This window comes from Mytilus galloprovincialis, chromosome 2, assembly GCF_965363235.1.
Source record: "Mytilus galloprovincialis chromosome 2, xbMytGall1.hap1.1, whole genome shotgun sequence".
Taxonomy (NCBI): Eukaryota; Metazoa; Mollusca; class Bivalvia; order Mytilida; family Mytilidae; genus Mytilus; species Mytilus galloprovincialis.
The window spans coordinates 40,431,281-40,453,963 of NC_134839.1; the positions used below are offsets into that span (position 1 = coordinate 40,431,281).

The window sequence follows — 22,683 nt, forward strand, 5'->3', positions numbered from 1 at the left end:
GAACAGTTACCACCAGTTAATAGTTACTTTTAGTTCTGGTTAAGGAACAGTTACCACCAGTTAATAGTTACTTTTAGTTCTGGTTAAGGAACAGTTGCCACCAGTTAAAAGTTACTTTTAGTTTCCATATTATTACAGAATTGACAGAATGTTCATACAAATTTCTTACTGTTATCAAGTTTTGAAGAACTGATACATGTGTAACTAAAATGTCTTATGTCAAGTTTTGAAGTACATGTACATGTGTAACTAAAATGTCTTATCTACTGGTATGTTTTGAAGAATATATGTAACTAAAAATGTCTTACTTATGTCAAGTTTTGAAGTACATATGAAACAAAAAAAACTTACCGGTATGTCAAGTTTTGAAGTACATGTGTAAATAAAAATCAAATGTATTTGCTAAAATATTTGATAAAAGTGTAAATAAACTCATCATAGTTTTAAACAACATGAACAATGGCATTGTTCATCAAAATATCTGTACAAATATGATTTGTCAAGTTATCTGGTGCTAATGTGGCATTAAGCAACCAATAATCAATCAATCAAGTTATCTGTTTGTTACCAGTACTGTGGTTTGAATGGCTAGCTATAACTATGGTAGTAAACAAAGATTATATTGACCACATGGTCCACTTAGCAAACTAGCAAATTTTTAATACACCCTTAACTCTGAAATTGCTGTAATTAGATATAAGAAGATGTGATATGAGTGCCAATGAGACAACTCTCCATCCAAGTCACAATTTGTAAAAGTAAATCATTATACAATTTATAGGTCAAAGTATGGTCCTCAACACGGAGCCTACAACCAACAGCAAACAATAAAAGGCCCCAAAAATGACTAGTGTAAAACCATTCAAACAGGAAAACCAATGGCAAGAATTGCAAGAATTTGTGTTTGTGTCCTGTCATGTGATTGTTTTGTTGATGATATGTTAAATTTTACCTTCTGTTTTATTCTATTTTCAGGTTGTACAACAGCCACTTTCCTGATCATATTTTTATTAATTTTGATATTTTTGTGTCACAGAATTTGCATTGCCATTAAACTTATAGAAGAGGGAAGCAAGTAAGTTGTTCAATTGTAAAGGAAAGGGAATGGGCCTGGTAATTGAATAACTTTTCCTAAAAATATTATTAACCTTTTTCATCAATTGAAAAAAGGTTTTTGTCATTAATTTATCTTAACAGGAAATTATTTGATATGTCAAAGTTTAAAATTCTTCTTTTATTTAATAAAACAAGAATTTTAAAAGTATAACACAATACTTCTCATAATTAAGACATTCAGAATACTGAGTGCAAAAAAATGTTTTATTCAAATGAGTAATGAAATTCAGAAATGTTTACAATGTTCTCATTATTGCCAACAAATTGTGAATGGATAGCAGAAATAAAAATTTGCATTATAATTTTAATAGTATTATTTGTTGCAACTTTTCCTGAAATTGTAATAACTAACCCAGCATTTTGTCAATTGTAACTTTTGCAATGAAAAATGCACAACCAAAAAAAATCATTTGCCTTTTAGGTAAAGTTATTTTCTTTTGAAAACATATCAAACTTCCTGAATAGGTCAATAGATTTGATAGGTGTATGAATTATTGTAAACAATATGACATTGTTTGATGCTTATATCATTTCAGAGCCATTGGAAACATGATCTTTACCCTGTTCTGGCCAATTATTCCATTCCTTATGCAGATAATAATGATAGCTTATATGGCTGTGACTGCAGTGTATCCTTCAAAACATATTTATTGTCAAAATTGTTATTACGTCATTGTTTCATCATTACTTTTAAACATTGAATATTGTATGGTAACCTGTGTGTGTCTTTTAATGCTAAAAATAGGGAAAACCATCCAAACCATAAGTTAAAGAAAGACCAACAACTCTGTTGCAAAAAGAAGTATCTTTACAAAACTTTCTAATTTGTATACTTTCCCATACATTTCATTTATCACAATACTTATGTTACTACATCACAGTAAGAAGCAATTGTTCAATGGCCTCATTTGCACCAATTGATCCCAGGTCAGCTGGTGTAACTCATTCATAAAAAAAAACAAATTGAAATTGGTCAACTTGTAATTTTTGACAGACCAACTTTTTTGACTGAAATAAATAAAATTCTGGAGTTTTCAAGTTTGTGCACACAAGATGATAAAAAAAATAAGAATATAGAGAAGCTACATTGCTCACTACCTATACAGCTAAAGAGAATACTGTCCTTTTCAACTGTAAACTATTGGCTGCCCACTTAAATTTTACCCAAAGTATTTTAGGAATATTGAATGCAGAAGCTATAATTTTTATGCCCCACCTACGATAGAAGGGGCATTATGTTTTCTGGTCTGTGGCTCCGTTCGTTCGTTCGTCCGTCCGTCCGTTCGTTCGTCCTGCTACAGGTTAAAGTTTTTGGTCAAGGTAGTTTTTGATGAAGCTGAAGTCCAATCAACTTGAAACTTAGTACACTTGTTGCTTATGATATGATCTTTCTTATTTGAAAGCCGAATTAGACTTTTGACCCCAAATTCACGGTCCACTGAACATAGAAAATGAAAGTGGGAGTTTCAGGTTAAAGTTTTTGGTCAAGGTAGTTTTTGATGAAATTGAAGCCCAATCAACTTGAAACTTAGTACACATGTTCCCTATAGTATGATCTTTCTTATTTTAATGCCAAATTAGATATTTACCCAATTTCACGGTCCATGGAACATGGAAAATTATAGTGCGAGTGGGGCATCCATGTACTTTGGACACATTCTTGTTTCTCAAGGTATCATATGTGAAATTGTGTGATGAAAGGAATAAAATATCATTGCCATGCATAGAGTTGACAAATCTGGCCATGTGTAAGTTATGAAAAAAAGGTAAATAATGTTTATGTTAATATGAGACAGCAACCTACAAATAACAAAAGGACATTTACAGGGCAACCTACATTCTTTAACAAGTGACAGGTGTTTATGCAATATGAAAGCTCTTTATTGTCCAAAGTCTGAAATGGTTGTGTATGAATTCACAGAATAATTAAAATCCAATTAAAAATCTTCCAATATCCAACTTTCTAAGTATCTTAAACATATAGATATTTCAAAAGACAACCATCGAAGAGGATTATGAATTAGGACAGGCATATAAACATAAGAAAGGGACAAATAAGTTTTTATAGATCTCTACCCTTGTAATAGTGATCAAGGGATTTACAAATAGAGCATACGAAAAATCAGAACAGAAAAAAGACAACAAACCAACTTAAAATAATTTGTAACAATGTAAATGACAACAAAGACACAACAAGGGTAAAAAATCACAATGTTAAAATAATTTGTAACAATATAAATAACAACAAAGGGAAAAAATCACAATGTTATAATGATAATCAATATTTGAATGTAGTTTCTCTCTCTCTATATATATATAAAATACAATCTTTAACCTGGTGCCAGATTTGTAGCTTCTATGGGAGGAAGGGAGTATTACAGAAATGATACCAGCAGTCAGATTGGTAGTGAAGCATTGTCTAGTTTACCATGCAATGAAAATGTAAGTACAATGTAACTGGGGTAAAAGAAGCTTTTCAAATTATAAAAAAAAGTAAAATGAAAGTTATGGTGGTATATAACACTAAAGGGAGATGACTTTGTAAAATTCAGCTGACGATTTTAAACATATTGTATTGTTAAGGAAATGTTAAGCCTCTCAATGATCAAATTTAGTGTTTGTCAAACTGCTATATATCAAATGAAATCTTTCAGATGAAGTGTGAGGTTAATAGAAAATATTTTGTAAAAATTGAAAAAATGAAAATTAAACAAGCCAAATTAATTTTAGTCAAGATGTTTGGTACCTTCTAAGTAAGGAAATTAATATTTGAAAACTTTTCATGTGAATCCCATATTAAAGATTGTAGGATAGTTTTGAACTGAAATTTCTGGCAAACTATATCACTTACTGGAATAATTTGTTATTTTAGGACACAACGTTTGGAGAATTTTGTGGTTTTGTAAAATATGGTGGAGATCAGTAAGTAATTTCTTTACAAGTAAGAACATGAAGAAATGTTTGCCCAATATACAAGTACAATGTATATATATATACATCATTGAATGTTGTGATGCAATTAATAAAAGTGGTACATAATACGTATACACAATGTGTAGACTCCAATCTTTAATTTATGGCAAGGTTTTAGTCAGTTCACAAGCCAAAGGTTGGTAGATCTCTCTGGATTGTCTTGTTTGAGCCACCATGACCTCCATTATATGGTCAGGGTTGATGAAAGTGGCGTGACACACAATGAACAAAGAAAAAACACAATGCATATGGAGTTTATGTATATGAAAAATGAAACTCCTTGAAGTAGTAAAAGTTCAATGTATGGTCATATCAAAAGTTTTCTTATGTCATATGAATTAGTTCTATGCATGATTTTTCAATGGAATTGGAGACGGTACAATGCATTCTTAATAGCACAAAAAAACATGAGATGAGGATATTATTTTTAACAGAAAAACAGTTCGTCCAAAACTTTTATTTATCTTGATTATTAATCTAATGGTGTACTAGTGAATTGAATTCTTTGTACAGAAAAATCCAGAAAGTACAGTGTTGACACAAGCAAATCTCTGATTATACTTGGTTATCTATGCATATTACTTGGGATGAAACTTATATGTAATAGGTCATTGGTGGCCATTAGTGATCTAAGCAGTCCTACTACTTTATCACTAGCCTGTCAATACACCTTATTGCTTATCCTGTGTGACCCGGCCGCTTGAACTTTAAACGCATACAACAATCACTTTTCCATTGTGGCGTCAGATATTTTGTTTTATGAAGTCAAAATTTTACGGGAACCTGTGTGATATCCAGTAATGGCGGACAAATAGCGATAAGGTGTATTCTGAGGTTGTGACTTTGAATCTCTCATGTGAATTAAACACCAACCAATCATTCAATTATATATTTATTTATTTTTTATATTTTTCAGATATATTATACCACTGGAGATATTTTTACTTTTCATGTTTTTCTGGTTAATGAATTTCATCATAGCTTTAGGACAGATGACACTGGCAGGAGCATTTGCTTCTTACTACTGGGCAGTAAATAAACCCAAAGATATACCTACTATGCCTGTATTGTCTTCATTTTACAGATCAATCAGGTAATTTATCATGCAAGATATTAGTCCTTGGTGGCCGAGTGGTCAAGTAATTCAACTCCTTTATCACTAATCTTATAACACTAAGGTTTAGAGTTTCAGCCTCATAAAACAGGTGCATTCAACTCGAATATTAGTTGACTAAGATTGTCTGTTTTTCCTTCCAAAGGAGATGGTTCTCTTAAGACACTGGTTTCCTCCACCAATAAAAACTGGTCACCACAAAATAAGAAGCAGTTCTGAATGTGTTGTTAAACACCACTAAATCAATTAATCAATCAATACCATGCTAGATCTGTGGTTTGTTCTCTTATCTCAGCATTATTGCCTAACCCTGATGACTCCTGCTAAAGAATTTGTACTACCAGATTCAATTTGTGACAGAATTCTGATATTTCAGATTACTTTTAAATTTCACTCAAGTCTCATACTTTTCACGAAAAAACATTACAATCCTAGAAACTGCATTTTGTAAATGAACTGTTTTCCAAATATTACATTTTCAAATATTGAAAGAAAATACATTACTTGATTAATAATGACAAATATTAGATAAAATTAGATTCTATTTTACTTTAAAACATATCTAAATATTGATAATTCCATGAAATTTGTTATTTTCCAGTTTGAATGATCTTTTAAAAATGTTAAAACGCTACATGAGAATGAAAAAAATACTGTCCAATACACCTGCATTTTCATACATGTTAAATTCATGGTTTTGCCAAAGTCTGCTTACAACCAAATAAGAATGTAGCAATTCATTGAATATTTGAATTTGTGGTTAAGATATACCCATGAAACCAACAAAATAGGTATCCAACAATTATAAATGAATCTATGAATGAATGTGATTATGGACTCACCAAATTGATTTTCCTCTGAGTTCAGTATTTTTGTGATTTTACTTTCTACAGTTATGGAAATTTGAGAAAGTTCAATATGTCATTTTCATGTCCTAGTATAAGTAACTGAAGTGATATTTATTCCTAGATATTATCATTAAACACATTACATTTTAATATGTTAACTATTTGTGGATTCTTATAAATTCTGTATATAACTTTTGGACTATTTTCAATCTCGGTCTATTTCTGATATTTATTCTTACATACTTTTGATTTTTTAACCCTATATGCTAACATTGCCTATGTAAATTTTTAAATTGTTTGCATGCACATTGAACGACAAATTTATGTGACGTATAAAATTTTTCTGACGTCAGACACACAAATCAATGAATGTGTTTGTAGATAGATGTTTTTGTGTTCTGTTAAATTGTCCCTTTTAAAATTGTTATACGATGATGACTGATGTACCCATATTTTGACTATTTATTTATTGTGTCTGTTTAGTTAACGCATCAATGTAAATATAATGGAATTTGATGAGACTACATCAAAGTGAGAGGATTAGCGCTATAAAACCAGGTTTAATCCACCATTTTCTACATTTGAAAATGCCTGTACCAAGTCAGGAATATGACAGTTCTTGTCCATTCGTTTTTGATGCGCTTTGTTATTTGATATTGCCATGTGATGATGGACTTTCCAAATTGATTTTCCTCTAAGTTCAGTATTTTTGTGATTTTACTTTTTACATGTACTATATAGATTTATATTTTTCTGTGTTTTAGGTATCATTTAGGATCATTAGCATTTGGGTCTTTAATCATTGCTATTATCAAAATGATTCGTGTGTTATTGGAATATATTGATGCCAAGCTAAAGAATTCAGAAAATCCAGTCTCAAAGTTCCTCATAAAGTAAGTTTAATAAAGTAAAAGTTTTTCCTGGTTTGTAAAAATGACAAATCAATGCATCAGTAACTTGTAATTGTAAATTCCTGTAGTCTTGTAATTTGTAATTGTAAACTCCTGTAGTCTTGCAATGGATGGAGAGTTGTCTCATTGGCACTCACACCACATCTTCATATATCTACTTATATTTCACCTATTATATAAAATTGAAAACGTAAAGAGTCTACCAATGGTTCTTTATCACTGTAAGGCCACCTATCATTATGGGTCTTCAACACAGCAAGAAAATCCAGTACAATGCAATGGGCTTTAACTGGCCCATCAACAAAAATACATACTTGTTCAGAGATGATAGATGTCACACTAAATTCCAAAATATATAAATGAACCAAGGTTTAAAAATCATACAAGACTAACAAAGGCCAGAGGTTCCTGACTTGGGACAGGAGCAAAAATATGGTGAGGATTAACATGTAGTGTGAGATCTCAACCCTACTCGCTATATCTCTAGCCTATGTAGAATAAACAAACATAAGTAAAACTCAGTTGAAAAGAATAAAATTGAGAATGGAAATGGGGAATGTGCCAAAGAGACAACAACCCGACCATAGAAAAAAACAACAGCAGAAGTCTGAATCAAAAGCTAAATTAGATGACAGGGGAATTTACTAAGCAAAATGACAATGATCTACAATAATTAACAAAATACTACTAGCAGTTACTGACATGTCAGCTCCAGACCTCAATTAAATTGATTAAAGATTGTGTCTTCATCATATGAAAACGAACCACAATTCTTCCTGTTAAGGTTTAGTATCATACCATCATAAAATAAACCAGAACAACATAAACCCGTATCATGCCAACAACTGGTTTTAGAATCTGATTATTTCTGATTCAAAGACCCTATCAGTGCATCAGTCAATATCAATTCCAAAAAATGCCATTTCAATAACCTTACAACAGTATCATAACTGTACATGTATAGTATATTTTGCAATTAATTATTATATGGTGGATGTGTGTTTTAAATTATATTTGTAGCTCAATTGGCGAAAAGGGTCAAGTGAACTTTGTATCAAACATCATCGTCTGTAGTGGTTGTCTGTTAATTATTACAATTATTATCTTCTCTTGTTAAATTTGGCCACAATCATCATTTGGGTATCCAGTTGGTTTTCAGTTCTTCAAAATTTTACTCAGGTGTTTTTATGCCCCACCTACGATAGTAGAGGGGCATTATGTTTTCTGGTCTGTACATTCGTTTATCTGTCTGTCCGTTCGTCCATCTGTGCGTCCGTTCGTCCAGATTCAGGTTAAATTTTTGGTCAAGGTAGTTTTTGATGAAATTGAAGTGCAATCAACTTGAAACTAAGTACACATGTTCCCTATGATATGATCTTTCTAATTTAAATGCCAAATAAAAGTTTTAACCCCAATTTTACGGTCCACTGAACATAAAAAATGATAGTGTGAAGTTCAGGATAGTTTTTGGTCAAGGTAATTTTTGATGAAGTTGAAGTACAATCAACTTGAAACTAAGTACACATGTTCCCTATGATATGATCTTTCTAATTTAAATGCCAAATTAAAATTTTGACCCCAACTTCACGGTCCACTGAACATGGAAAATGATACTGTGAGTGGGACATCTGTGTACTATGGACACATTCTTGTTATTATGTAACTTGCAGATATTTAGATTTATCTTTACTGTAAATCCTTTCTCTTGAAAAAAAACTCTTGAAGGAAATTTTCCGTGTTAATAAATTTAATTAAATGATTATATTTTTACAGGTGTATGAAGTGCTGTTTTTGGTGCTTGGAGAAATTTATAAAGTTTCTGAACAGAAATGCTTACATTATGGTAACTATTTACTTACTAGAGGTTTTTTTTATTGCTGTTGCCAACTAAAAAGAAGACTATTTTGAATTTGCCCATGAATGGTAAAATTTTATCAGAGAACATCTTTACTGGATGTTTAGCACAAAAATTTTACAGCAAATTAATTTATCTGAAATTTATAGAAGAGGAACACAAAGTTCAGGATGAAAACAAAGTTACAATAAATACAATGGGTTGGTGCTGTAATAGAGGCCACCATTGACCAAAAGACAAGGATGTTAACTACTAAAGATCCCCATACATCTTAAACAATGAGCAAAACCTGTACCTTATGATTGTCAAATATATAAAGGTGTGGGCAAGTGTAGTTATAGCAATTAATAAATATTTTTTTAGTTTGGAGTTGACACAAAATATCAATGCCATTTTTCAAAAGAATTTCAACCTTTTTTCCCTTGAAAATATGTGATAGATATGAAAATGTATATGAACGTGTGAACACAAATACAGACATTGCCACCAATTTAGGTGTTTCCTTTGAAAGAAGACCCTTTTCTTTATGATTAACCCTTATCACACTGTAAAGGAGTAAGTTCAGTAAGGGCCATATTTGGCACCACAATTATAAAGTTCAATGTTGCAAGATATAAAAAACTTGACTTAAAGACGTGTGAAAAAGTTAAATAGAACTTGTTGTGTAAAATTTTTATTCTAAAGAACACCTAAATGTCAAATAAACTTAATGCATTTTTTTCCCCTCCAATTGCAAGTTATTTCAAGCATAACTATCAAGTTTTGTCTCAGTCAGAACTATAGTTTCAGAGAAAATCACTGTAATGTAAGGCCATATCCTATGGCAATTTCAGTCTAATTTCTTCGAAAAATCCTAATTTCAGTGTATCATTATAAAATGCAGTGTTGACTAATATCTGATCATAAACTCATGATCTATGCATTCAAACAATTAAATAGAATACAAAAGACAACTTTAAGATGATAAACAATTTTATTGCACCTTTTAGAGTTCATTTGAAGGTCTGTTTTGGTCTGTTTTGGTCCATTTTTCCTCCTTCCTTCCTTTTCATCAAAACTTGATATCTTTTGTCTAAAAAATAAAACAAATCTGATTATTTTCCCACAAAAATGAAATAGATGTAATGTTAAATCAATAATTAAAGTGTTTTAGCTGAAAGAACTGACTATAAATGTTAACAGTCTACACGGAAGTTTCTATAAGCTCTTATGTGTAACTTGAGTTTTTGGTCTGTTCCCCTAGTGTGACAAATAACGATTCCCTTTCAGTCAATCATTTATTGCTACTGGTATCAAAGTCTTTTTATTTACTCATAACAGTATATTTCTAATGGATTTACACAAAAAGTCCACTTTCTTGTATTTTACATTAGAAAATGGGGAGAAAGAGTAATAAAAAAATACCTCAAAATGTTTTTAAAAAGGGTTATGTCCCTTGGAATGCTGGTACAAAAAATAATTGGTAAGAATTATAAAGTTTAAGTATGTGAGACTGGATTCTGATGTGTATAAATCCAGGACAAATAAGTGTTTAGATGAGTTATTGTCTGTTCAAAATGTAGACGGCACAATGGCAAATTGTAAACTTTTGCGGCCAAAAAAAACAAAACATGATGATAGTTGATACATACTTTAATGCTGTAGTGTCATCTGCAGACCAATTCACATATAAGATTTTTCAACAGAATGCTCTTCAGAACATGGTTAACACTGAAATTAAAAATTCACATGTTGTATAAACAAAACTGTGAGGGTAATTTAAAATTTAACACAGTAATCTAAATACAGCTTCGTCTGTCCACCCATTTGACTTAGAAAATGCCCGTAAACCCCCATTTCAATGCAATTTTACCTCAAACGTGCTTTCTGTGTCTAAATCCATTCCGAATAGTCCATGTTTACAATGTATAAACTGGTTTATTAATAACTTTTAGAAATGAAAGTACAATAGGGTCACGAGTGCACATTTAGTTTCCCTAAATAGGTGTAATACCACCATTGATTTTTCCCTATTAGTCTTTGTTAAATTGGCACTTTATAAAAAAATTGTACAGTATTTACCTTTATTTCAACCAAAGAAATACTTTGCATGTGTAAAGTTAAATCCTTTCCAGTGATACAGTGAAAATTTCACACTACATTTCATTGCATATAAGAAAGTAACCACCGCCGGAAGTAAACAACCCAATTTTTACACTGTTATTTACTGGTTACCTGCTTTGGTAACTATGTAACCTGAACGTTCCAAAATATTTTATAAGACCATCAAATAAAAAGAGAATGATTATTTCAGACATCCAACATACATCTTTACGACTCAGAAAAATTTAAGTGCATTGAAATGCAGGGTTAATTTTCTACAACTGTCAAATTCAAGGGAATATTTTTTATGCCCCACCTACGATAGTAGAGGGGCATTATGTTTTCTGGTCTGTGCGTCCGTTCGTCTGTTCGTTCGTCCGTTCGTTCGTCCGTCTGTCCCGCTTCAGGTTAAAGTTTTTGGTCAAGGTAGTTTTTGATGAAGTTGAAGTCCAATCAACTTGAAACTTAGTATACATGTGCCCTATGATATGATCTTTCTAATTTATATGCCAAATTATAGTTTTGACCCCAATTTTACGGTTCACTGAACATAGAAAATGATAGTGCAAATTTCAGGTTAAAGTTTTTGGTCAAGGTAGTTTTTGATGAAGTTGAAGTCCAATCAACTTGAAACTTAGTATACATGTGCCCTATGATATGATCTTTCTAATTTAAATGCCAAATTATAGTTTTGACCCCAATTTTACGGTTCACTGAACATAGAAAATGATAGTGCAAATTTCAGGTTAAAGTTTTTGGTCAAGGTAGTTTTTGATGAAGTTGAAGTCCAATCAACTTGAAACTTAGTATACATGTGCCCTATGATATGATCTTTCTAATTTAAATGCCAAATTATAGTTTTGACCCCAATTTTACGGTTCACTGAACATAGAAAATGATAGTGCAAACTTCAGGTTAAAGTTTTTGGTCAAGGTAGTTTTTGATAAAGTAGAAGTCCAATCAACTTGAAACTTAGTATACATGTTTCCTTTGATAAGATCATTCTAATTTTAATGCCAAATTAGAGAATTTATTCCAATTTCACGGTCCACTAAACATAGAAAATGATAGTGCGAGTGGGGCATCCGTGTACTGTGGACACATTCTTGTTTAGGCCTACTTTCGTATGCAACGGGATGTGACGTACCATGATTTGGTGGTATTACACCTAAAGCAATTTTTTTTTTATCCCAAATAGGTCAATCAATATAAAAGATTTTGGCAAAATTTGGAAAAATCTGCCAGTTTTCACCCATCTTTAGGAACAGGAAACATAAAGTACAGGCATTGATAAACTAAATATTCAAGTGATACATGTAAAATGTCTTTATAAACATTATTTCAAAAGATCTTTTTTGTTGAAGTATGCGCTCTAAGTTTCCTGTCCAATAATCAATAGAAATTTACCAATTTTCATTGACTTTTTTCGAGGAAATTCAAAATAAGTACTACTAGTGTGGCGTCATACTGGTACACAATTTTTTTTTTCAAAATGCTTATTTCCTATCTAGTCACTGTATTAGATATAATTCATTGTGATATTAGTCAATAAATTCTTATTCGAAATTTAAGTTAAAAGACGGGGCCATTTTAGGGCCTTATCAAACCTACTCCTTTTAAATCTATATTTTGTATTTTTACAGATAGCTGTATATGGTAGAAGTTTCTGTCCTGCAGCAAAAGATGCATTCTTTTTAATATTTAGAAATGTTGTAAGGTAGGCAAGATATTTATCCTTACGACTGATCGATTTGAGTGTGTCTTTGGTGCATAACAGTTTAATTTGATTGTTTGTTAGGTGAACCTTGAAATCTTTATAATTTATTCAAGAATTTAATGCTTCTTTTTGTAACTTCATTGGGGTGTAAAAGCGTTGACCGAAGTACATTCTAAAAATGTGCGCACGGTCAACACTTTTACAACCCTATGAAGTTACAAAAAGAATCATTCAATACTTACAATTACATTTTTGAGCTAGGATCATGAAAACACGAATTTTATCAATTTGTTATTTAATTTACTTGTGCACTTTATTGTGGGACCTCGTGTTATCATGAATGAAAAGTTTTATTGAGTAATGCAATTGCTTAAGGAATAACATGTGATGTGTAGTTAGCCAATCAGAATAACATATTGTAGTGAAACATACATCTAATGTAATTATTGTAGATTGCAACTAAATAGTCCAAACAGGTTTCAAGTTATTCTTTTGTTACCTGTAAAGGGATTTTTTGAAATTTGTAAATTTGCTACAAAGAATTTGTTATTTCATGGTCTGCTGGCAAACAAGCAAATCTAACTTTCTTCATTGTTTTACACACTAAATAACTTTTATTTGGAAAGTTTATGCATTATGGTTTCCAATAAAATCAGAATATTTTCTGTAAAATGTGACAAAATTAAACCAAATTTGACTGCTAATGGTAAAAATATCATTTCATAATTCTGGTTTTATAAATGTTTGAAACAAAAAAAAATAATGTTTTGATACTTTGTATAAATTGTTACTCAATACCCTTAATATTTTACTTCTAGATATCTTTCTTTGATCTACAAACAATTGTTACTAGGAGTTTAGATGCATTTTTTTTTTTAAATTTTTAGCTTTATAATTGAGATAATTTTACTTTATACAGGGCCATGGTTCTTGACAAAGTCACAGATTATGTACTGTTTATTAGCAAACTGGTGGTCACAGCTGGTGTGGGTAAGTCATGTAGTAAAAGTGAAAAAAGATACTGTGGATTTATGAATAATCTATGGATACCAATTAAGTGGATTTTGTTGGTACAGTGGAACCAAAAATTTAATTGTTCAACAACTTACAAATCAGAATTAAGAAACTGAATGGGTCTATCAATACCCATGCTACGTCAATCTTTAAAGACCCAAATGTTGCAAAACACCTATCCGACCTCCATGACAAATATGTTGTTGTCCCCGCAGATAAAGCCCCAAATAACATCGTTTTTGTGTGTAAAAGTCACTACATCAACTGCTTGATAAACAAATTAGGTATTGACAATTCACTTGGAAACTCAACATATACCCTCACGACACTTACCAAAGAGGAAATCCTGGATAATCATAGGTCTGTTCTATGTTCCTTTGAAATTTCAACCAAAGATGAAGAACTGGATCTTCCATCACTGTATTGGATACCTAAACTACATAAGTGTCCTTACAAACAACGGTATATTGCTGGGTCTTCCAAGTGCTCCACGAAACCTCTTTCTAAATTATTAACATCTATTTTATCAGCAATCAAAGACGGGCTTCAAAGTTATTGTGAAACTGCCTATTCTAGAGGTGGCGTGAATCAGATGTGGATACTTAAAAATTCAAAAGATCTTTTAGAGTACATACAATCTAACTCTCTTTCATCTTGTAACAGTATTAAAACATTTGACTTTTCTACTCTGTACACAAGTATTCCACATTCCAAACTAAAAGACAAATTGAAAGAGTTGGTATTACTTTGCTTCATAAAAAAGAATGGCCAACGTAGATACAAGTATCTTGTCTTAGGGAGGGATAAATTCTACTTTGTAAAGAATCACTCTGATTCAAACAAAAAATTCTCTGAAACTGATATTATCAAGATGCTTGATTTCTTGATTGACAACATATTTGTTACGTTCGGAGGACGTGTTTTTCAACAGACTGTCGGCATTCCAATGGGAACAAACTGTGCCCCTCTACTCACCGACTTGTTTCTTTATTATTATGAGGCTGACTTCATGCAGGAACTTCTTAGGAAGAAAGACAAGAAGTTAGCAATATCCTTTAACTCTACTTTCCGCTATATAGATGATGTTCTTTCACTAAACAATTCAAAATTTGGTGACTATGTGGAACGCATCTATCCAATCGAACTAGAGATAAAGGATACTACAGATACAATTAAGTCGGCTTCATATCTTGACTTACATCTAGAAATTGACAATGAAGGTCGGTTGAAAACAAAACTTTACGACAAAAGAGATGATCAACTTTCCATTTCTAAGTAGCAACATTCCAGCAGCACCTGCATACGGGGTATATATCTCCCAATTGATACGATATTCCCGTGCTTGCATTTCCTATCATGATTTTCTTGATAGAGGTTTGCTGCTCACAAGGAAGCTATTAAACCAAGAGTTCCAAATAGTGAAGTTGAAATCATCCCTTAGTAAATTTTACGGACGCCATCACGAGTTGGTTGACCGTTATGGAATAACCGTTTCTCAAATGATGTCGGATATGTTCCTTACGTCGTAACTACAATCCCCTTCCCTTTCATGAATATGACCTACCGAATTAGACTATTTACCGGATTTGTAATCACATAAGCAACACGACGGGTGCCACATGTGGAGCAGGATCTGCTTACCCTTCCGGAGCACCTGAGATCACCCCTAGTTTTTGGTGGGGTTCGTGTTGTTTATTCTTTAGTTTTCTATGTTGTGTCGTGTGTACTATTGTTTTTCTGTTTGTCTTTTTTCATTTTTAGCCATGGAGTTGTCAGTTTGTTTTAGATTTATGAGTTTGACTGTCCCTTTGGTATCTTTCGTCCCTCTTTTACAAGTTTTTTAACGGGATATATGTATACTTTACCAAAACATCAAAATTAGATAACCAAGAAAATGGTACATAACATCAATCCACGAAGATTGGTACCCATGAAAATAAATGAATCCACAGTAAAAGAAAAAAAATATACATAAAATTAACACCCCATAGTATGCACCATTAAACCTAGCACATACTTAAGGGGGTACCTAACACTACAAGGAAATAACTCTGTAAAATCAGCTAAACGCTTAAATCACATTGTGTTGTTAAGGGAATATTAAGCTTCTCAATGATCAAAAGTAGTGTTTGTAAAACTGCTATATAACAGGGTCAAAGTAAATACTTTGTCAAAATTCTATTAAAAATTAAAAGAGCCAAATTAATTTAAGTGAAGGTGTTGGGTACCACCTTAATATGCATTTTTTTTTTAAATGACAACTTTTGAAAGGATTTAATTTATTTCAAATTGTAATATGTCAATACAGCAATTCTTCAAACAAACAAGACCCACCAAATTCTGGGTAAAATAGGGGGAAAATTGAGGTAGAAATTTGAATTAAACTGAGGTAAATGCATGGATTCAGTAACATATTATACAGGGATCTCCATGGCCTGTTTAACGATGGCGCCCCGCCATCATTCAAATGTCTTGCGCCATCGTTAAATTGTTTTGCGCCATCGTTAAATTGTCTTCCGCCATCGTTCAAAACTTCATCGTTTTTTGCAGCCCGACGCCATTTTTTTTATCAATTATTATCAAATACATGTAATTGCATAACCCTTAGGCTTTTTATGTTATAATCAAATACAGTTCTAACGCCTGAGGGATATCCGGATTAACAATGCTAATCAGTTGTACCTGAGCTTGTACAGCTTAGATCAACAAACCACACAGGAGAATACTTATCTGAGGATAGACGATCCATTTGTCGAATTAATCAACTAAGTTTTAGCAAATGATTATGATAATTTAGATTAAATAAAAAAATTAATAATCCAGTTACAAAGAAAACAGTTTAACAAGTAGAACACGTGCTTTATTTTGACTTACGCAATCAGCATCCCCCTTTTTTAAGAAGTACAAAATAAGACGCAAAACAGTAAATATTATTTCATTGCAAGTAACTTGAATACTGCTGTAACGATAATTTAGAATTACTTTAAAAGTTTAAAAGTAAAAACTTAAATATTTCCTGTAAAGAAATATTGTATCGTAATTCCGAATTCATTTCGTATATTACAATCAAATTGATACATCCGCGTTTCCGGTTTCTATTCAGACTCGAAAGATGCATGTTGCACAGCATCAATTTGACAGATAAAGTCATTAAAAACGTTTTCATTTGTCAATGTTTGCTTTACAAATCTCTTTAACTTTTTACATAACCCGTACGAATCGTTTTGTTGTTGCTGCAAATCAGCCATACCGGTAATGGGTTCTGAACTTGACAACTGTCCATGAAAAATAAGCTCCACATCATTTGATTTTTAACCTCCATAACAATTACCAAAAATACAAGAAATCTACATTGGGACCTTCATGACAGCTTTTGGTCATTCTCGACTAAAGGGGGACCATGAAGACTTGGCATTTGAATGGTTAAAAACGGCAATAAATGAAAATATTGATACTTCTAATTCTATAATGAAAATTCAAATAAATATAATTTAAATAAGCAATGATTTAGCATGTTCACCATTCCTTGTATAGAGGGATAAAATACTTCCGATATATTGATATACTGTTCCCAGATGGATTACAACACATTTTTTTCTATTTTTCCACATGACATATATATAAATCAATGTAAATAGGCATGCCTTGTTTTTCCCCATACATACATAAACTTTGCTAGAAACCAAGAGGTAAATCAACTTCCATATTCATCTAAAAGTAACAATGTGGTTTCTGAATTGATAAGCATTTAGAATTGTTTTATTTCTTTTCAGGTGTTGGTGCATACTTCTGGTTCCAGGGCAAAGTTGATTTCTTTACGGATTATCTACCCAAGCTCAACTATTATCTGGTACCAGTCATAGTAAGTAGACTAATACTGTGAATTCAGGTGAACCAGGAAATTATTTTATATTTTGTATGCAGGCTTCTGCAAAACCATGAAATCAAATAAGGGCTATTCCAGAAAAAAATGTATGGGGGGGTTGGAAGGCAGTTTTTGTCAGCACCCGCCACCCAGACAATTGTAATTGAGAATTATAGTGCATTATAGTGTGAAAAGTTGCTCTGATACCCATCACCCATGTATTATTAATATAATGTGCCTTCCAACCCCCCCCCCCCCCCCCCCCCCCATACAATTTTTTCTGGAATAGCCCTAACCACAAACATGTAAATTTTCCTCCAGTCCACGAAAAATTGATACCAACGAAAATAAATGAATCCACAGTAAAGTTGAAGTGATTATGCTTTGTTATTGTGTATTACTCCAAAGATAATTGAAAATAAAGCTGCATAATATTTTGGAATATGAAAGAAAGTCGATATGGGGAAAATAGCTATGGAATAGGAAACCAGCTACACAATTAATGTTTACACAAGTTTACAGACATATATCTAGAATTAAATATACCATGGTTTTCAACTATAAACAAATGTCTAACTAAATAAGAATATTTGAATTTACTGCCAGTCAGGTTTTAGGTAGTAAATGCAGGTTGTTAGACTGCGTTAAGTATAGTTGACCAAAGATCTAAAAATTGATTAAAAAGGCCCATAAACCTAATGGTGGGGGTGATGATAATGATAACCAAAATATACTACCCTCTCTCTTCAAAACACTTCAAAATTTAATAATAACATGCATTTAAAGTATCAAAGTACTCATGATTAGATTGATTAGTTACAGTAAAACAGTATAAGTCATCCTTGAGATTTTTATCTTATTTTTGTGAAATTTTCAATTTAGAAAAAAATCTTCTGGAATAGTATGAGATCATTAAAATTTGAATGTAAGCATGAAAAGGGCCTGATTTTCATGTCTTATTATACATGAGTGTAAGCAGTCTGACTTTCCCTAAACTTGGCTCCAGTTTTAATGTGCCAAATTCTTATATCAAATTTGAGATGAATGTTTCGTATTGTCTTTTGATGTTTAATTTCACTATATTTTTTCAGGTTGTTATAATGGGAACATATGTGATAGCAGCCACATTCTTTAATGTTTATACCATGGCAGTTGATACTCTGTTTCTATGTTTCTGTAAGTATTTTATGTTATTGCGATGTGGTAGAGGGTGTTGTATTTGTTTTTTGATATTATTGTTTGGTTTCCCTTTTAAAAAAAATTTATAATCTAATTTGTTTACCATTTTTCTTTTTTTAGTGTCTTTTCTTAGAGGGGAAATTACTCTGAAAAAAAACAATCGAAATTATCACACTCCTCCCTTTCAGAATGAAATTGTTAGTTCCACAATGATTTCAGATTCTTTATGAGCTTTCAACAGTATGACCATCAGCAGTACTATATATGTGAACAATTGAGATTCATGATTGTTCAAATTATAAATGAACATAGATTTACATCAGGGGAGACCACAACAGTAGACTATGAATAAAAAAAGAGCTTTGTTTTGGATATTTACAAAATTTAAATATCTGATCAAAGATTTCCTTGACTTTCAAAGGTTTAAATGATTTGAAAGCAGTTATATTACTTAATGATTTGTTTAGATAATTGAATATTTTTTGGATATTGAGGTATATATTGAAACTCATCTTCAATAACTTCATTGTTCAAGTTGATCAAATTTGTTTCATTGAATTTAGAATAAAAACGGTGAATGTGTCTTTTGAGTGACCCAACAAAAGAGCAGAAAACAGTCCAGGGCACCAGTAGGTCTTCTTAAACTTTCTACACATTGAAAAAAATCTAGTTTAAATAAAGAGGTTCTGGAATGATAGATGTATATTAGTCAAGAACTTATCAAAGAAGGCTGTCTTAAATTATACCAATGCCTTATGTAATAAACACAATATCCAAAAGGAAAAACACTGCTGAAATAGTCAAACTTTTTATGTAGTGCTTGTTTTACTTTATCGAAATTTCTGATTTTTAGCTCACCTGGCCCGAAGGGCCAAGTGAGCTTTTCCCATCACTTTGCGTCCGGCGTCCGGCATTCGGCGTCCGCCGTCGTCCTGCGTCGTTAACTTTTACAAAAATCTTCTCCTCTGAAACTACTCGGCCAAATTAAACCAAACTTGGCCACAATCATCATTGGGGTATCTAGTTTAAAAAATGTTTCGGTGACCCGGCCAACCAACCAAGATGGCCGCCACGTCTAAAAATAGAACATAGGGGTAAAATGCAGTTTTTGGCTTATAACTCAAAAACCAAAGCATTTAGAGCAAATCTGACATGGGGTTATTATTTATCAGGTCAAGATCTATCTGCCCTGAAATTATCAGATGAATCGGAGAACCCGTTGTGGGGTTGCTGCCCCTGAATTGGTAATTTTAAGGAAATTTTGCTGTTTTTGGTTATTATCTTGAACATTATTATAGATAGAGATAAACTGTAAACAGCAATAATGTTCAGCAAAGTAAGATTTACAAATAAGTCAACATGACCGAAAAGGTCAGTTGACCCCTTTAGAAGTTATTGCCCTTTATCGTCAATTTTTAACCCATGTTTCGTAAATCTTAGTAATCTTTTACAAAAATCTTCTCCTCTGAAACTACTGGACCAAATTAATCCAAACTTGGCCACAATCATCTTTGGGGTATCTAGTTTAAAAATTGTGTCTGGTGACTTGGCCTTCCAACCAAGATGGCCGCCATGGCTAAAAATAGAACATAGGGGTAAAATGCAGTTTTTGGTTTATGACTCAAAAACCAAAGCATTAAGAGCAAATCTGACACAGGGTATATTTGTTTATCAGGTCAAGTTCTATCTTCCCTGAAATTTTCAGATAAATCGGACAACCCGTTGTTGGGTTGTTGCCCCTAAATTGGTAATTTTAAGGAAATTTTACTGTTTTTGGTTATTATCTTGAATATTATTATAGATAGAGATAAACTGTAAACAGCAATATTGTTCAGCAAAGTAAGATTTACAAATAAGTCAAACTGACCGAAATGTTCAAATGACCCCTTTAGGAGTTATTGCCCTTTATAGTCAATGTTTAACCATTTTTAGCTCACCTGGCCCGAAGGGCCAAGTGAGCTTTTCTCATCACTTGGCGTCCGTCGTCCGTCGTCGTCCGTCGTCCGTCGTCGTCGTCGTCCGTCGTCGTTAACTTTTACAAAAATCTTCTCCTCTGAAACTACTGGGCCAAATCAAACCAAACTTGGCCACAATCATCATTGGGGTATCTAGTTTAAAAAATGTGTGGCGTGACCCGGTCAACCAACCAAGATGGCCGCCACGGCTAAAAATAGAACATAGGGGTAAAATGCAGTTTTTGGCTTATAACTCAAAAACCAAAGCATTTAGAGCAAATCTGACATAGGGTAAAAATGTTTATCAGGTCAAGATCTATCTGCCCTGAAATTTTCAGATGAATCGGTCAATCGGTTGTTGGGTTGCTGCCCCTGAATTGGTAATTTTGAGGAAATTTTGCTGTTTTTGGTTATTATCTTGAATATTATTATAGATAGAGATAAACTGTAAACAGCAATAATGTTCAGCAAAGTAAGATCTACAAATAAGTCAAATGACCAAAATGGTCAGTTGACCCGTTTAGGAGTTATTGCCCTTTATAGTCAATTTTTAACCATTTTTCGTTAAAGTAATCTTTTACAAAAATCTTCTCCTCTGAAACTACTGGGCCAAATTAATCCAAACTTGGCCACAATCATCTTTGGGGTATCTAGTTTAAAAAATGTGTGGCGTGACCTGGTCAACCAACCAAGATGGCCGCCACGGCTAAAAATAGAACAAAGGGGTAAAATGCAGTTTTTGGCTTATAACTCAAAAACCAAAGCATTTTGAGGAAATCTGACGGGATAAAAATGTTTATCAGGTCAAGATCTATCTGCCCTGAAATTTTCAGATGAATCAGTCAATCGGTTGTTGGGTTACTGCCCCTGAATTGGTAATTTTGAGGAAATTTTGCTGTTTTTGGTTATTATCTTGAATATTATTATAGATAGAGATAAACTGTAAACAGCAATAATGTTCAGCAAAGTAAGATCTACAAATAAGTCAACATGACCAAAATGGTCAGTTGACCCGTTTAGGAGTTATTGCCCTTTATAGTCAATTTTAACCATTTTTCATAAATTTCATTAATCTTTTACAAAAATCTTCTCCTCTGAAACTACTGGGCCAAATTAATCCAAACTTGGCCACAATCATCTTTGGGGTATCTAGTTTAAAAAATGTGTGGCGTGACCTGGTCAATCAACCAAGATGGCCGCCACTGCTAAAAATAGAACATAGGGGTAAAATGCAGTTTTTGGCTTATAACTCAAAAACCAAAGCATTTTGAGGAAATCTGACATGGGATAAAAATGTTTATCAGGCCAAGATCTATCTGCCCTGAAATTTTCAGATGAATCGGTCAATCGGTTGTTGGGTTGCTGCCCCTGAATTGGTAATTTTGAGGAAATTTTGCTGTTTTTGGTTATTATCTTGAATATTATTATAGATAGAGATAAATTGTAAACAGCAATAATGTTCAGCAAAGTAAGATCTACAAATAAGTCAACATGACCAAAATGGTCAGTTGACCCGTTTAGGAGTTATTGCCCTTTATAGTCAATTTTAACCATTTTTCATAAATTAAATTAATCTTTTACAAAAATCTTCTCCTCTGAAACTACTGGGCCAAATTAATCCAAACTTGGCCACAATCATCTTTGGGGTATCTAGTTTAAAAAATGTGTGGCGTGACCTGGTCAATCAACCAAGATGGCCGCCACGGCTAAAAATAGAACATAGGGGTAAAATGCAGTTTTTGGCTTATAACTCAAAAACCAAAGCATTTTGAGGAAATCTGACATGGGATAAAAATGTTTATCAGGCCAAGATCTATCTGCCCTGAAATTTTCAGATGAATCGGTCAATCGGTTGTTGGGTTGCTGCCCCTGAATTGGTAATTTTGAGGAAATTTTGCTGTTTTTGGTTATTATCTTGAATATTATTATAGATAGAGATAAATTGTAAACAGCAATAATGTTCAGCAAAGTAAGATCTACAAATAAGTCAACATGACCAAAATGGTCAGTTGACCCCTTTAGGAGTTATTGCCCTTTATAGTCAATCTTTAACC

At 32.4% G+C, this 22,683-nt stretch overlaps 1 protein-coding gene and 1 long non-coding RNA gene across 3 annotated transcripts in view; one reads left to right on the top strand and one right to left on the bottom strand.

Annotated features, from left to right (window-relative positions):
* The window catches only part of LOC143063594 (choline transporter-like protein 2), a 55,341-nt gene that overhangs the window by 26,870 nt on the left and 5,788 nt on the right, over positions 1-22,683 (top strand). For both annotated transcript variants that reach the window (XR_012975056.1, XM_076235810.1), the window contains exons 12-22: positions 976-1,075; positions 1,653-1,745; positions 3,462-3,558; positions 3,989-4,038; positions 5,006-5,182; positions 6,816-6,944; positions 8,736-8,805; positions 12,543-12,616; positions 13,536-13,606; positions 17,404-17,492; positions 18,587-18,671. Coding sequence is in view for 1 of the 2 variants with exons in the window: in XM_076235810.1 (XP_076091925.1) it covers positions 976-1,075; positions 1,653-1,745; positions 3,462-3,558; positions 3,989-4,038; positions 5,006-5,182; positions 6,816-6,944; positions 8,736-8,805; positions 12,543-12,616; positions 13,536-13,606; positions 17,404-17,492; positions 18,587-18,671 (1,035 nt within the window). In the remaining variant the exon portion in view is untranslated. The remainder of the gene's footprint in view (positions 1-975; positions 1,076-1,652; positions 1,746-3,461; positions 3,559-3,988; positions 4,039-5,005; positions 5,183-6,815; positions 6,945-8,735; positions 8,806-12,542; positions 12,617-13,535; positions 13,607-17,403; positions 17,493-18,586; positions 18,672-22,683) is intronic.
* On the bottom strand, positions 9,772-11,000 carry LOC143062244 (uncharacterized). Its single transcript, XR_012974632.1, has 3 exons — positions 10,879-11,000; positions 10,449-10,527; positions 9,772-9,889 (listed from the first exon to the last, which is right to left on the bottom strand). It is a non-coding gene; the product is annotated as an uncharacterized LOC143062244 (long non-coding RNA).